Source organism: Mastacembelus armatus, chromosome 13 (genome assembly GCF_900324485.2).
Source record: "Mastacembelus armatus chromosome 13, fMasArm1.2, whole genome shotgun sequence".
NCBI classification, from domain to species: domain Eukaryota; kingdom Metazoa; phylum Chordata; class Actinopteri; order Synbranchiformes; family Mastacembelidae; genus Mastacembelus; species Mastacembelus armatus.
In genome coordinates, this window is record NC_046645.1 from 11399146 (window position 1) to 11416389 (window position 17244).

At 38.3% G+C, this 17244-nt stretch overlaps 3 protein-coding genes across 3 annotated transcripts; all 3 read right to left on the minus strand.

Moving 5' to 3' along the window:
* Positions 1 to 731: 731 nt before the first annotated feature.
* LOC113134257 (P2Y purinoceptor 13-like) lies at positions 732 to 1941 on the minus strand. The gene is made up of 2 exons (XM_026313526.1): positions 1899 to 1941; positions 732 to 1738 (listed from the first exon to the last, which is right to left on the minus strand). Exons 1-2 carry the CDS (start codon positions 1939 to 1941, stop codon positions 732 to 734), a joined length of 1050 nt encoding a protein of 349 aa, XP_026169311.1.
* A 1837-nt stretch (positions 1942 to 3778) lies between these two features.
* LOC113124236 (P2Y purinoceptor 13-like) lies at positions 3779 to 6508 on the minus strand. The gene is made up of 2 exons (XM_026296780.1): positions 6128 to 6508; positions 3779 to 5216 (listed from the first exon to the last, which is right to left on the minus strand). Exon 2 carries the CDS (start codon positions 5209 to 5211, stop codon positions 4231 to 4233), a length of 981 nt encoding a protein of 326 aa, XP_026152565.1. The 5' UTR covers positions 5212 to 5216; positions 6128 to 6508; the 3' UTR covers positions 3779 to 4230.
* A 530-nt stretch (positions 6509 to 7038) lies between these two features.
* Positions 7039 to 9344, minus strand: LOC113125723 (P2Y purinoceptor 12-like). The gene is made up of 3 exons (XM_026299382.1): positions 9222 to 9344; positions 8682 to 8942; positions 7039 to 8199 (listed from the first exon to the last, which is right to left on the minus strand). Exons 2-3 carry the CDS (start codon positions 8931 to 8933, stop codon positions 7357 to 7359), a joined length of 1095 nt encoding a protein of 364 aa, XP_026155167.1. The 5' UTR covers positions 8934 to 8942; positions 9222 to 9344; the 3' UTR covers positions 7039 to 7356.
* Between the last annotated feature and the right edge of the window lie 7900 nt (positions 9345 to 17244).

The following is a 17244-nucleotide window of genomic DNA, read 5'->3' on the forward strand; positions in this document are numbered from 1 at the left end:
TTTTCATAATTTATTAATAATAATAATAAGAAGAAGAAGAAGAAGAAGAAGAAGAAGCATGCTTACTTTGATAGCTCGAAAATACAAGCCAGGACATGACTAAATGTATTTTTTTCTAAATATAAACAAGAAAGCAATAGTTCCTCAATTTTAGTTATTTTAATTAGTACATGTTATTTTACAACCATACACTTTGTTAACAATTTATCAATGCAGTACAACTGACATGCAGTATATTTGGGGAGTAAACCGGCCCTAATTCATGACAGTGTTAGATAAACACACTAAACATTTAAAGAACTTCATTAAATAGGTGACCTAGTTTACCATTACCACAAACACAGACCACATGTGAGATGCAAATATGAATAGTGGTTACTTGGAAAACAAGTAGCTTGCTATGCATGACAGCTTCATTTGCAGTCTCTCTCTCCTAGAACCCTATTTGCCTTCTCTTTCTAGTATTGTAAAACTGGTTTGTTAACATATCAGCATATTAACATCATCGTCTCATACTGTTTATCTCATCCATTCTTTTTTGCATTTCCTGTTAATGGTCTTCAGGCTGTTCAGAGCCACACTTTGACAATCTACAAAACAGCACAGCTTCAGTGTGTGTGTTTTTTTTTTCTCTTTTAAAATGTAGTTAACCACAAGATGTTGATAAATTCAGAAATACAGAATACAGTCATTTCAGAATGGTGTATGATTTTTATCACCTCTGTCAGGGTCTACTCTGTGGCAGCAGCTTCTGCGTTGCTTGCTGAAGATACCTTAAATGAGATGGAAAGATTTTGCATCATAGACACGAGTTTCTCCTTGAACTCTCGACATAAAAAGACATAGAGAAGTGGGTCCATGCAGATGTTTGTGGTGGCAAGCCAGAGGCTGAATTCTTTGGCAAACTTGCTCATTACGTAGGAGCAGCTGGTTTTGGAAGAATAGCTGACCTGTTGAAAAGTGTACGGGACTCTGATAATGTGATACGGTGTGAAAGACACAAAAAACACAATGACAACCAGAAAAACACGTAATTTGATCTTCTGCTTTCCCTGGTTGTTTTTGCTGCCGGAGTTTCGAAAGGAATGGATTACTTTGTTTGCGATGCAAATGTAGCAAACTGCAACAACCACACTGATGACCCAGAATAAGACATTCAGGTAAATCACAATCATGCGATGGAGTTCAAGTCCGGCCTGCCCTTTCAACTTCATACAAGTGGTGATCTCTGTATTGCTGGATACAGACTTGTTACTTAAAATGATGTTTGGTAAAGCTGTGCCTCCAAACAGTATTACCCAGACTGAGCCTGATAACAGCTTGCTAAAGATCAGATTCGGACCACACAGCTTGGTCTGGGGTATCATGATCTTGAAGAAACGGTCCAGACCGATAATGCCTAGCAAAGTGATAGATGTGTACTCTGTACTGTAGAAAATGGTGCTGAAATAACGGCATGAAAGTGAAAATAATTGTTTTGAAGCACCCTGCATTTCACTTGCAGCTTTGATAGGGATGATCAAGGTCATGATAAAGTCAGCAACCACTAGATTTTTCAGGTACACCACAAAGGTGGAGGTGGATTTAAGATGCAGCAACACCCAGGCTGCAACCCCATTTAGCAGCAAAGCTATGGGGAACATTATAAAAGAGAGAACTGGGACGATGTCTGGGTTGTAAATGAAAGTGTTGCACTCGGAACCATTATGAGATGTCTGATTCATTGGCACCACTTCACCTGAGGAAAAACACATTTTAAAACACACTTTTCTACATGATTATACAGTAACATGCTGTATGTATATTTGTTTGCCTGTGTATGGTATGTATGTTATGTGGAACTTAGTGTTTGGCTTTTATAAGTTCAGATGTGTGGCTTCTTTAAGGTATCCACTCACTCTGCTGGTTGCTGTCAATAGGGGGATCCATCCATTCATCCATCATCCGTCACGTCTGGTCATTTATGGTGTTTTTTACTAAACAGACTGTAAACACACGTCCTTTTTAAGCAATAATTTTATTATACAGTTACACAAATATTCTACTCTTAACATTCAGTGTTATTAATGGATGCTTATATAGTAGGTTTCCTCATCAAGGCATGACTTTAACAAGGTACTGGATAGTGAATGAAGCTGTACTGTAACAAATTCAACTAATGAAAAATTCCACAGACTTTATTTTCAAATAAAAATAACACTTACTTAAGTTTGTAAAACAACTTATAATTTTCTTTTTACTCCTATTAAAACCACATCTTTACCATAATTCTCAGCTTTGTACTGTAGTACACTGGCAGTAGTTTATTTCAATATACTTTTTTTGTCCCTACCTGTGACCATTTTGACCTCTCTCATTATCGAGGCGCTGTATTTTATTGTATTGTAATGAGTTACAGTATATTAAGAGTTTTGAGAAAATTCTTCAGAAGACAAACAAGGCACACGAAAAAAATACAATGTGCTAATAACTTACAGTTGATGACTTGATCCACTCTCCTCAAACACAGCGTGCGACATGGACGTGTGTGACAATACTACTGACGTGTTAGGTGTTTAAGAAACACTGTTGATTTTCCTAGCAAACACATTAACATTTCAGCTGTGATGAGACATGCAAAAATAGGAAAAACATAATGGCCTTTAACCAAAAGCAGGACAGATGTTACACTCTGAGGCCACAGTGAAAACATCATCTAAAGGCTTGGATTCTGGCTCCCCCATGCTTCATTTGACCTACAGGTGAACCTCAGACATCAAGAATTCTAGCTCACTGTTAAGATGGAGCTAATCAACACAAGCATTTATTGTTTACAGAACCAGAAATCTGCTGTTTGTGATGCTATGATCATTATTTACTGAGTCATTAGCTTTGTAAATGTTCCTAACAATCATACACACTTTGCTCTGCGCATCATTTGGAAGACTATACACACAACATGTTTTTCCACACTGACTGTCACTGCGTGGTTTGTGTTGTTTGATGCAGACACTTTCCTCTAGTATCCATTAATCCAAAACAACTAATCAGACTCTCTTACTGTCTATTTGCGCAATTTGTTTGTTTGTTGTTGTCTGCTGCTTGGATAACATTTGCGTCACTTGATTCTGCAGAAACTGGTGCAACGGCATTATTTGACCAAAGTGTAAACTCAGCTGCTAAAGCCAACTAAAACTGTGACAATCTACACTGGAGCTTATTGTCTGCTAAAACAAAAGCAAGGTCAATAACTGACAAGAAAATGTATTCTACCAATGAGCCTTTCAGTTCAATTTCCAGTAAACTTAATTAAAAGTATTTGGAACAGGCTAATAGTGGTAGAAATTATCGTCGCAGTGTAGTGTAGAGTATTGCGGTGACTAATAAAGTGGTGGCACTGGTATTTAATTTTAATTTTTAATTTTATTGTTTGGCACTGAGGAGGACATTGTTGCATATACAAATATTTTATTACTTAGAGAGTAATTAAAGATAATGAAATCATTTCATGAGACCATAAAAAAGAATATAAGAAATTCATTAAAAAAATGAATGAACATTTGGCAAATGCTCATTTCAGTAGAAGTTATTAAATTTGTAATAATGATGAAGAGGATAACCCCTAATTTCTCCTATATTATGTTTTATTATACTGTTCAGATTAATTCCCCCTTGAAAACTAATGGGACACAACTGTGTTACATCACAACCAAGACAGCTGGCTAATGGCAGGACTCTGAAGTAACCCACAGAAAAACAAAAGTGAAGATGACTTCAGACCCATATTTATTGCTGTACATGCAGGTCTCACAATAATGAGATTGAATGGGATTAAACTAAATGTTGTGAAAGACAGAATGTCATTACTGTACCGAAACATCTGTATTTATATCTATACACACATATATGGCACAATGTATAGAAGACACACTAAAACATGATCACTGAGATTTAACATTGGAATTTGAATTTGTTTATATGGTTGGACTGATATAATTCAGAACAGAATAATAATTTCATATTTTTGCAATGGATTGAACAAAATTGTTATTGTTCTTTATCATTTTCTATCATGTTTCAGTGGAGGTTTCTTCATTTGATCACTAGAGGGCAGAACAACATCAGATTTAAAGATCAACATTTTCTAATACTCCTGAGTCTATTTGTTATTTCATGATACATTAATTCGTGAATAACGCATCTTCTTAAATAACTTCGTTTAACTTCTTAAAGATGAACATTTTTTGGTTTCTAGTGTGAAGCATCCACATTTTCACCTGAATACAACCAAACACAGATCCCTCTAGCTTTCATCATGTCAAACAGTTTGTCTCTATACTCTCTACACAGGTAGATGTATAGAAAAGGGTCCAGGCAGGTATTGATGGTAGAAATCCATAATAGTAATCTATAGACAATCACCAGCCACGTTTGAGTGCAGACGTCAATGTCATGGCTTTTATATAATGTGAAAGGAATGCGTATCATGTGAAGAGGCACAAAACACACAGAAAACACCAGGAGGATCAAGAAGACTCTCAGTTTGGTTTTCTTCTTTCCGTTGCTGTTGTTGCTCCTGGAGTTTCTGAAGGACTGCAGGACTTTCAGGGTAATGCAGACGTAACAAAAAAAAATCAGTATGCTAACAAGCCAGAAAAGATTCTCCATAAACAAAACCACACACTTATGAAGAGTCACACCAGCCGGACTTTTCAGGGACATACAGAAATCTCCTGTTATGTTGACAGGTTCCTGGTTAGTTAGAATTACTGTTGGGACAGCTGTGCCACCAAATAGCACCACCCAAACCAAGGTGGACATTGTGGTGCTGAATACCACATTTTGACCTAACACCTTTCCACATGGTCTAACAATTTTGAAGAATCGGTCCAGGCTGATAAGACCCATTAATGCAATGCTTGTGTACAAAGAGCAGTAGAAAATGACATTGAAGTAACGGCAGGAGAATGCCTTGATCGCCTCTTCTGTTCCAGGGAGCATGCCAGTTGCCATCAGCGGGAGCATCAGCGTCATGAGCAGGTCAGAAAACACCAGGTTTTTAAGATACACGATGAAGGTAGAGGTGGAGCGTAGGTGTATAGAGACACACACTGCTGCCCCATTGAGCAGTAACGCAATTGGGAACAGGAGGAAGTAGAGGTAGGGGACAATCAAATATAAGCTGTAAGAGGCACAGTCAGAGAAGTGTGGACTGTGTTCGGGCAGCATCATGACATCTGGAATTGAAATAAATACATGCGTTAAAGAGACAGCTTTGGTTTTATTCTGGTTTTCATCAAAACATTTACTTTCTAATCCTGAACTGAGCTCAAATCTTCGATTTTTGTGCAACTGAATCTGATTTGCATTTATCGTTAATTTAAAATACATATGTTTACAATTTGGTTGAATGATTCACCAGAGCATTTGAATGCATCCTGGATGCTGAATATGACACATTTGATAGTGAATGACTTGCAGTCATGCGACTATTGTGTTCTCCATACTGAAAACTGGATTATATCAGTTTATCTCAGATGAACACACTAAAATCATCACACCTACCAGATTTTAGAAACATCTTCAAAATATTGAAACACAAATTCTTGGTTGCTGCAAAGCTTCTTTAAATCGCTTCATTTAAAGTGTTTAATTTGGATTCACATTACATCAGTGTATTTACCATAATGTTTAAATATCCCTAAAATGTTCCACATTCACAGTCCATGTGTGCAGTTGCATTTAGAGTGAATATATAGAAAATGGGCTGTGAGAGCAATAACCACCTGCTATAAAGAGTGACTGGAGGAAAAATAAGCACCTGTGTGATAAAGTGATTTTAAGTAGAGTAGTAACTGAGTAACTGAGCAATAAACTTTGATTTTAGCACTATTACATTTTTTAAATTACAATTTTGCTATTAATATCACATCAGCAAATAGAGCGCAACTCATGCTGTAAGAAAGTCTATAGGCCAGGCTTGGTTCTTCTTTTTAGTCACAGACTTGCACAGAATCAGCCTAATCACAGAGCCTACTATTTCGACTAAGCAAGTAATATCAGTTTGTTTCTTACAGTGACTGATTCTAATCTGCTGAACCAATTGATTTTTTCACAAAGCCATAAAAAATAATATCAAGCCACTCACCAAGAACGTTAGCTCCTTCACCCCTACACTGTGTATCCTGGGAGAGCAACACCTTCACAGAATCAATAACAAGTTTGCATCAGTCTCTTCAACCAGTGAGATGCAAATCCATGACTAGTGAGCTGTTCACACCCACTGCTATGAAACTTCTGTCTTTGGACAACAAACCGATGTTGCTTTATTTCTGTGGGTATATCATTTCCCAATTATCAAATGTGCTGAAAGACTTTAACAGATTAATGGTAAATTAAATTTTGAGATATGACAAATAATGCCAGTGATTAGAGCTCAAAAATGTGTTTCTTTTTAAAAAAAAATATAATACCATATTGTAAATGCATACTGTAAAAGAAGTGAGTCATATAGTGTATTAGAGCTCAAAGAAATATTAGGTTTCATTTTTGGTCAGACGAAAAGTGCCAAGTCGATAATCATAAAAAAAAAAAAAAAAGCTGTCACACAACACAACCCACACAACTGGAAAGCCTCTTTCGACAACTATCTGTTATTCCTTCCATCTACTCTATTACTGTATATCTATGGACCCAATAGGTGAAGATCATTCTTAGCAACACAACTGAAAAAAAGAGAAAAATCACATAAAAGCAAGTATTTTAACACATGAACTTTATGGTTTAATTATCCCCAGTAATCATTCAGTGCGTACACAAACAGTAGCTCTTTCACGCACATGCAACAATAAGACATTGCAGTGGGCAATAACAGGAAATAATGACAATTATGGTTTATTTAACAGCTACTTTAAAGGATTACTGTGAATTTCCTTAAAATGTGTTTTTTTTTTTTTTCACTTTTAAAATGAAGCCATTGGATTTCTGCTTTTAAAGGTTAAGAAGAGAAACTTGTTATTTTCTGGAATAGAGAACAGAAAGAAAAACAATAAGTACCTATAAGTGTCTATTATTTATTTGCTTGAACTCCTATCTGTTAGTCACAATCTTAAACCTGCATGTTTAGAAAGGCATGATATTTTTGATGAACATGAATATTCACATATGTCATTGCATTTAATTTCTGTCTTTAGATCACACTGCAGTGCCAGTCATCATGTTGATTACTGTATGTCCTCGAATGCTTAGTCACAAAGTTGAACTTGAATTTGATCCAGAGCAGGACATGATCATCAACTGCTAAAGAGTCCAGCGACAGAATAAGTACACTCAGGTGCCAAATTATAAAATTCTTTGTCCAGTCTCTATGCAGTGGATTTATGTACAGACAGAGTTTCTCAGATGAGTGCTTCCTGAATCTGAATCTGACCCTCTCCCTGTCAGCCAGCTGCAGGTACCAGAAGGCAGCTGCAGAGTCTTGAACAGAGTGGTCCTGAAGGATTTACAGAGAAAAAAGTAGATGAGAGGGTCTAGAACAGAGTTTAGGGATGAGAGGAAGAGTGTACTCTCCTTCAGCTGAAAGAAGAAGAGCTTGAGTTTACAGTCAAAGAGAACCCCTCGGGTCTGGCTCATGGTGTACGGCACACGGGCAAAATGAAATGGCACAAAGCACACGAAGAACACTGCCAGAACCAGAAACACGTTTGCGTTCATTTTTCTTTTGCCCTGGTTGGATTTCTGAACTGTTGCCCTGCTTGGTGCACGACATATTGTTGCTCCGCCAGTGTGGGACTTGGTGCGGGCATAGGATCTGTACAGCTCTTTGGTTATTAGGGTGTAACACACTATCACAGTCACCAGGTTGCCCCAGAAAATGACTTGACAGACATGATTTACCACCTCATGCCAGTACAGCCCGGCCTCTGTCTTCAGGTTGCTGCACTTGAAGTATTTAGAAGTTGGGGTTTTAGAAGTCAAGATCACATTGGGCAGACAGAGAATGAGCAGAAAGGTCCAAATGGCTCCGGAAAGGAATTTGCGACGGGCCAGGCGGGCTGCATTAGTCCCCCTGAAAGGCTTGAGGGTCTTCCTGCAGCGATCGATGCTGATGAGGCCGAAGAAGAGGATACTGACATACATGGTGAGGTAGAAGAGCACTGAGGAAACACGACACACAAATACACGCAGCCCAGTGGATGCCATGTTGGAGTCTGACAACACCTGCAGATACATAATTTTACTGTTACTCATTTCAATTTTTTTGTCCCATTATTTATTTGTAAATAAATGGTAGCACTTTAAAATAAATTATCTTTGTAAGGGCTACACTATATTAAATTAATGTTTATTAAGCAATTCACTAATGCTGTTAACCCATTTGTAATCCAATTAGAACATTTGGGTTGCCAAGTTCTAAAAAATTTGATCCTCCTCCTCCTTCTTCCTCCTCTAACAGGACACTGTTTATTACCCTTTACAGCTGCAGACTGATAGATTAGTGGCACTTTCATTTACTTATTAACTGCAGATAACTTGAGAAGTTTTGCTAGTGGCTTATTACAAATTGTTAAATTCATAGCCCTTTAAAATGTACACTCAGGAGAGATTTTTCACTTAACAACCCATAGCTTCTAATGAATGTCCCATTTAGCTTCTTATATTTATAGAGCACCCAAGTAAATTGCTCCAATTAAAAAACAAACCTTGAAGGGGAACGTGAAGGTCATGATGACATCCGCAACCACAATATTCTTCAGGTAAATTATGAAGTGAGACCGAGAGGGGATGCGAAAAAACACCCGCACTGCCACGGCGTTGAGCACCAGACCCAGCAGGAAGATTAAGGAGTAGAGAACAGGAAAAAGCACCGTTTTCAAAACATTGTCACGAGAGCAGGTGCTGTTGATGTGGCTGTGATTGCCAGGGAGCAAGGAGAGAGTTGTGCTTCTCTCCATGAGTATTGTCTAAAAAAACAAACAAAAAAACAAAAATAAAACAAAAACAACAGGAGAATATCGGTATCGCTTCAATAAAGTGTGACATTCCTAGAGAGTTAAATTTTTATAAAAAGAGGAGTCATTATATAAGTTCCCTTACAAAAGAAAAACAGAAACACAAAATTATCTCACACAATTATATCTGACTTTCATGTCTTCATGTGAAGCGCTTTAAGCAAAATAAGCAGTGAGTCTAAAATGAAAGTAAATTCAAATATTTCGACTGTCGAATAATTTTTAACTAACCTCTTAATTAATTTTGCTGCAGTGCGTCTCAGTGCAGTTCAGTGCCTCTTGATTCAGTATTCTGTGCAAATGTGGTCTGACACTGCCCATGTGGCTGTGTAGATGTGTGTGTGTGTGTGTGATTTGGTGAGACATAAGTAACAGGAAGAGTTTTCTCATTGCCTTCTCCTTTCTCCTTCCTGTCATGTGGATAGGTTACAGATTACATGTTTAAATATACTCGATAGGGGAATGTCAGTTCACAGGGGAAATGATTTAACACAAACATGTTACATAAGCAGAAAAGGCACTGTAAAGGCATACAGTTGTGGCATATAACACCATGGTCATCATCATCTTCTGAACTATTGTTGCACATGTTATTATATGTGTGTGTGCGTGTGTGTGTGTGTGCACATGTTCTACTTTTGTTCACTACTTTTTTTCTCCTAGGATAACCATTATTGTGTAATTTCCTCTGCTCCAGCGTTACTGAAGGTCCTACTAACCTGTAATTTGGCTTAACTGTAAAGTGAGGGACTGATTCAAAGCAAACACATGTTGGACACCCCTGGGCAGTGATATTTTCTGTTTCATGATGGAACTGAGAAACACTTCTGATGTTATGCTTCCCTAAACGTTTTTTTCTGAGCCACAGTTAATGTTGCGAAATAGGCATTTGTGCTCATTTATGTGGTTTCACCCTCCAACCTCCCTTTCACACAGACAGACCATGAAGAAACTTCCCTAAACCAATATGTTTATATGTTTATCAGTCCAAGGTTGCTCAAGTAAAACAGAATTTGTACTTTAACTGAATATAAATAAGGCACTGAAAATGTTTGATTATTCACAGCGTCATACCTGACTGTTAAATGCTGCTGTACTGTAGTACATAGTCATAGTCAGAATATTATAATAAATGTTTTTGTGACCCTACACAGAGGGCGGAACATTGGTGGTTAGCACTGTCACCTCACATCAAATATTATTGATGTGGGACGTTTCTCTGGGAAGTTTGCATGTTCTGCCCATGTCTGAGTGGGTTTTATCCAGGTAAAGCAGCTTCCTCCCACAGTCCAAAAACATACAGATATGAATTTGACCAGTTGGTGACTCAAAATTGTGAATGTGAGTGGCTCTCTGTCTGCCCTGTCATAGTCTGGTGTTGTAACTCCAGTATTTCTGTAAATGTGAAAATGTTAACCAGCTGGTTAATTTTCAACTGCAGGCCACTGTGAAATATTCTGACACCAAACTTCACTCCTCATCACATGACCCTGATGTCTTCTGCCCTTCATTCTCCTCAGTGCCAACAGCTCTCATGGCAAGGATGCAACATCCTGTGTCTGGGTCAAGATTAGTATAGTCAGCATCATTCACTTCCTAAATAAATGCTTATCTAAATGTGTGTGCATGTAGGTTTGTGAACGTGTGTGTGTGTGTGCACAGTCATATTTACTATACATGAAGCCAATATCTCAAACTTTTGGATTTATATGCAGCCATGTTTCCTACAGCTGTGATCTTTGTACATCTGGGTCTGATCAGGACTACATTAAGCAGTCTCCTGGAGGGGCTGAACAGCTACACTTGTTGTTTTTCAGTTTCACACTAGTTTATCTGTGCCTTTCTCGTGAACTTTTTTCTATTTTGCTTCATTTCCTTTGCTGTGATTGGTTGATAAATGTCTGTGGTTTAACCTGACATGAGACAGCCAAACAACCAATCTCTTTATTAAAATTATCTATGCTTTTATTTTGGTAATCAATCACTAAACTCAGCTCTGCCACAAGGGTCACTGTGTAATTCTACCTCTTGCATTGGTTAAATTTACATAAGTCATTCACACACAGGCATAGGCAAATAGTGTGTGAATGCACAGTTGCAGACATGCACACAAACAGAGGCAAAGCTGCACACAGTTCACACACAGTAATCCTCGTCAGCTCCCTCCCAGACAGACAGGAAAGAGGGAATGAGGAAAGGAAATAAAAAGGACGTAACACAAGACTTGAGTGAATTTCCATTTAAACCTTTCTGAGCCTTACCAGCCCCCCCCCCCCCAACCCAACCACACTCCACCCACACACACACACACCCAACACACATAGTTTTACCTCTCTGTAGGTGCACTGCTATTCTCACCTCCCACATCACCCCTTGATCTAAAATCACTACTCTCACTTTCCTCCAGTTCCCAGTATGCAGACCTATTATTGCACAGCTAAAGTTTGCCAAGATAAACACTTTCTGCCCTGTAGTGATAATAAGGCTGGAGAGTGGAGGGAGAAAAACTTCATCTCCTCTCTTTACATGGGGCATTGCCTTTAGCAGACCAACAATGAGCAAAAATAGCCTGTCTTTATCTAGCCTGACTTTTATCACAGCACTAAATATGAGGTTAGGGAAGAGGTGACAGAAAAGAACGTTAGTGTTTGAGACCAAACATCGAGCCAATAACAGATACAGAGACGTAGTGGCTATGGTCTAAAGACTGGACTGAACTGTCATTTCTGACCCTTACAAGCAGTTAGCTGTTGATCTATTTGCCCAGGTAAACCATTCTGACTGCATAGAGAGAGGAAAAAAACATTCAGGGTGGTCTTAGCTTGTGGTTTGTTTGCAACTGTCTTTGGTTTTACATATGCATGTTTGTGTGTATACATTTCCTTTGGCAGTTTTTCAAATTAGCTCCTCCTAACATAGTGGAAATGTGTGGGCCACGCGTTGTTTTGACGTATGGTATGTATGGTTTCTTTAGCTAGTGCTGCTGGTGTGGTTTTCAGTGTAGGCTGCAGTGGGTCTGCCACACATATGGTTATCTGCACAAACAAATCGAAAGCAGCCCATATGGAGGTGAAGGGCTTAGGGGTATAACTAAAAGATAGTGTCCTACAGTGATTCTAGCTTTTATTGAGAATGAAACCACATTTGCTGTCAAGCACTATTCAGGTGTGAAGGATCTTTACAGGTTTATGATAGAAATGACTGAATTGGTCAACTTGTTCTACCATAGCTGCAAGTATTATTTCTTTAAAAGGTTTGTGGGCTACATTGGTAACCACTGACTTGAGCGTTCCTTCATTTCTCATGAGTCCCACGTGCCCTGTATGGGTGGATTGACACGCATTCACACAAACACATTTGTTTGCCTTACTGATACTGATTTTACATTAGTTTAAACTTAACCTAACCCTACACTGACCCTAAAACTGATTACAGGCCAAAATGTCCTCACTATACACACACACACACACACACACACACACACACACACACACACATATTGATGCACACACACATACACATAAATCCAATTTGCTCCTGGGCTTTGAGTTTATACTAGTGAATGATGTTGTTGATTCCATCCTGAGCTCCAGTTTGTTGCTCACAGAGACTTGGTCCTAGCAACTTCTTTTGTTTGGGTATTGCAACAAATCTCTCATCTCTTGGATCTGGTAAATGCATTAGTGAATGACCTACTAAACACTACCTGGCTTACACAACCGATCCTTTCACAGATGGATCCATCTGGACTTACACAGTAATATTTCACAATTCATGGGGCCTTTTCTTCACCTTGAGGCTGAGAAAAGAAATGAAGACAGATGCGCCAATGTCTTCGTCCATCCATGTAAAATGAATTTACACAAACTTTCTTTAGAGTTGCTATAGCAGTCTGTTTCTATAGTCAGTACAGGTTTACAGTAGCATCACCTACAGTATGGTGACTTCTGTTTGTAAATCATATACTGCATAAACAATGTTGCACTGTATGCTTTTACTCTACGTATGCATGCATGTACATCTCTAAGCACACTGACACCCATGGTGACAACATGGGAACTAACCTACAAGGTCTAAAAGTTAATGTCCCAGGTATAAGCTGTAAATAATCATACATTGGATACATCTCATATGTGGCCCATCTAGGATGATGAAGAGTAATGGTTTATTGATCATATTGATTTTTGTTAGTTTTTCCTTGTCTGTCCTTTAAGTTTAAAAATTTATATTGATCTCAAAATAAATTTAAAGGGAACATTGGTGTTATTTAAGGACATAAGTGTTGCTTTACTGTAACAAACATCCAGAAAACAAGTTACAACTGTCAAGACAATCAATAGTATTGATTTTGATAGTAATTACAATATAATACAATACTGGAAGATGCATGGAGAGCCTCAGGTTAGGATCAGATCACGTGTTGTGTGAACAAGGTTATGAATACAATGGCAGTCACCTGGCCACATCCTGCCGGAGAAAGCAGGGTGCAAAGCTTTGAGCTTTGAGAATTTGAAAAAAAATAAAAGGCAGACAACGGCTCTCTTTGAAAGACTGGACCGTGTGGGATACCAGGCATATTTGACAGGGTGCCTCTGTGTGCTCACAGTGTCCTGTGTGGACACAGAGGTTAGCAGATCGGCCAAGGGACAGGGCAGAAAGTGTTACCTTCACATGTTAACAGTGGTGGAGAATACATGTGGAAAAAGGTCAATGTCATGTACGAAGTATGACAGAAGACATCAGATGTAAACCTTTGAAAAAAAAACACCCATTATCTGTGTTGAAACTAAGGCTCAAACCTTAAAGTACTTTACATTCTACAAAACTCAAAATAAGACTGATGTCTCCTATGTGTCCATCAGGTTATGGGAGACAAACTCAACAAAGTCCTTGCCTACTATGGACACTTATATATATGACGAAGTAGTGTTGTGATACAAAAGCTGTTTTAGGGGATGTTTAGAGCAGCTTTTATTATCCAAGTAGGGAACATGACTTGAGTAGTAACCAGTGAACTCAGAGCTTTAACAAGGGTCTGTTTTGCCTGTGATGTCATTGTGGTATCTGAGGTTGCTAGGTGCAGTAAAAGACATTTATGTAAGGCAGACACAGCACTGCAGCTGGTCTAAATGATCTCATGTAAAACGACTTAACCACAGCTCTTGGTGTAAAACTACATCTGTGAGTCTGTTTATAAGTTTAACACCCTTTATGCCTCTGTCCGTGTCTCTTGGACACAGCAGGATTTTAATTCTAAAAATATATTTCATATTTCACCTCCATGTTACAGTATTTACAATTACAGAACATACAGTATGATGATCATAACTGATGATGCCATCTATTGGTCATCTGTCAGTAAGCCACAATCCGGGTACGTGGTGGCATGACTTTTTTGGGTCTGAAATCCCAATAATAATACCTCAACGTGAAGATAACGCATATGTACTGGAGAAGGGGTTTATACAGAGCAGGCCAGATGTAGGATTACTTCTGCTGTTGTCCTCCTCATATTGTATTTTATATATAAGTGTTTAGTGTTTCCTCCACTGTTGTACAACTCATCCAGATTGCATCTAAATTACACATTGGCTTTACTACAGAGTGATAAATTCAACTTTATTTCCAGAAGCACAGAGGAAACGCTGTGGATGTGTCTGAGTAGCAGAATGTAATTTGCGAGCATGACTCGTAACAGCCCTCCAACTTGGCCCTTTGTGTTCTTATACTGGAAACAGTGAAAGTTCAGAAGAATAGGGGAAACCAGTTTATTTGGAGAAAAACAGAAGTATCACCACTTCTGTGAAAATACACAAGTATAAATAAAATAAAAAAATTGGAATTGGAATTCTTTTGAATTTGCTGCTAGAAGTTTCTTACCCTTAAGGTCCAATACTGACAACCCCCACTCTACTTGAAAAGATTCCTGGAAAAGCTAAACCTGTCAAACAGAACCATCAACCTCTGCTGTAAAGTAGCAGTACCATGTTGTTTATGCTTCCTAATTGGGTGAGCTAGCTCATTTAATCTATTCCCCCACCTTTGGGACACAATAAATTCGAACTGCTTTGATGTTTTTAGTTTGGGGTTTCTGCATGAGGCATCCAGCATTGGGCTCCAGCAATCCATCTGGTTATTTTCTAGGCACCACATCTGCACCCAATCAGATTGGAGAACCCCTACTGAAGCACAACCCCTGCAGAACTTTAAATGCTGGAGCAAGATGCCATCTGATACTTGCATAGTTTCCCTTCACTTATTATAATAGCCAGCGTATAAGCTTGTGGTCAAACTGAAAGATTATCAGAAATAGTCCTGAGAATACAAGCCCCCAGAAATGTGGACCCGCCATCATAGCATGACAGATCCTGCTTGGAAGAGAGGTGCAAAGATGAATCTGGCTTACTTGTGGTAGAGGTGTGGATTCTATAATCCTGGTGTGAAGTTCCAGCTTCGCCACAGGTATTGAATGAGATGATGAACTACTGTATGAGAAAGTGCATGAATGTATCCACAAGTCTGTGTAATGGAAAAATCCATTTTGAAAGGTTTTCTCACCTACAGATCTGGACTGCAGCAAAAAGGAAGTGAGTGATCTATCACATTCTGCTCAGGATTTTACTTTTTGCCAAGTTTGCAGCTTCGAAGACATAAGACAGACCCTCTGGGCTAACAGAGAAGTGCTGACTGAAATTATTACCTCCCATTACCTCTATTTCCATGTTTAGGATGCTGGTGTCTCTAGTTTAAGTATGGACTTCATACCACAGACCAAAAAATGTCTCACCTTTCCCTGGTTCTCCTCTGACTTTATTTTTCTTTTCACTTTTCTCACTTAGCTCTAAGCTTCCTCTTTTTAGGTTGTTAGCCATTATTCATCCCAGACATTCATCACAAAGAGAATTAGCCCATATATAATAATTAACATTAACTTCACATTTCGTTCTGCTCCAGTATAGTGCATGTTGACTCATTGACATAAATGAATTTGAATGGAAGTGACTGAGTGTTAATTGTTTCCACCTCTGCCTTTCCTGCTATATGAAGTCGGACGTTTTTTGAATCAAATGTGTTAGGTGGATTTCCATCTAAACTGTTTGCAAATCCAGAAAAATAGAATGCAAATTAATGTATTTAATTAGCTACTTATGTAAATAGCAGGTTTTTTTCTCAAGTTAAACAACTGGTAGCACTAACTGAGATAAAAAAAAATCTCTAAACATCCATCAACCTCAAAAATCAGGCAGACTTATGTTAAGAACTAGACCAGTATTATCACACATGCAAAATAAGGGGCTTTGTGGTCAGAGGTGTATAGAATGTATAGGCAGAACACATAAAAAATAGCTAAATATTTGTGCTTAAGTATCTAAGAAGGAATCTTTAAGTAGAGACATTGATTTATGGAGTGACTGGACAGATCTGGCCTCCCATTGGCTCCTGGTGTGGAGACAGAAAGCCCTGGTGATGAACAGAAACCTGGAAAATACTGAGGTAGGAACTGCTGGTTAAACAAAGCAGCTTTTGTTAAATGCTCCATGTGGTTTGGGCAGAGTTTACAGACTATATAAAACCTTGCTGATGGTCTATTAAGATGTTAGCAATTTGACAGATAAAAAATAAGAGGTATTGTGATATGCTTGATCTGCTTCCAGGAACTACTATATAACTTAACTTGTGAGTCCCTTGGAAGGTGATCTATGGGTTAATATGCACATCATTTGATTCTTTAAAGATTTGCTGTTTCTTTAAGGTGGCCAAGGACTGGCCATTCTAATACCCCATGTAGTGTAAAAACAGGTTTTGTTTATTCACCTTGTGAAATGGTCGACTTTATGTTGACATGTCTCACAGCTGTGACCAGAAACTGCATTCTAAGGTATAGTATAATTAACCTCGTAATGGTGAAGTTCATATAGAACAAAAACACTCTTATTTCAGTAGATTGTTATAGAAACACCATATTTTAAATGGCATGTGGTCTTTTCCTTTAAAAACACCCAAGATGAAAGGAGCAAATGGGAAAATCACATTTCAAATCCTCATAAATAACCAAGTCAGTGAAAAGTAAACACCCTCATTCACCAAACACGACCACAAAACCAGAACTGAACAAATAAACTCCTCATGATCCACAGAGGGCACATGGTGTGAATGATGAACTGTCTTTCGCACTGAAGTACAATACATAAGAACATGTGGAGCTTTTTAAATACTTTAATTTGTGGTTGATTGTCGTCTGACTCACATATGA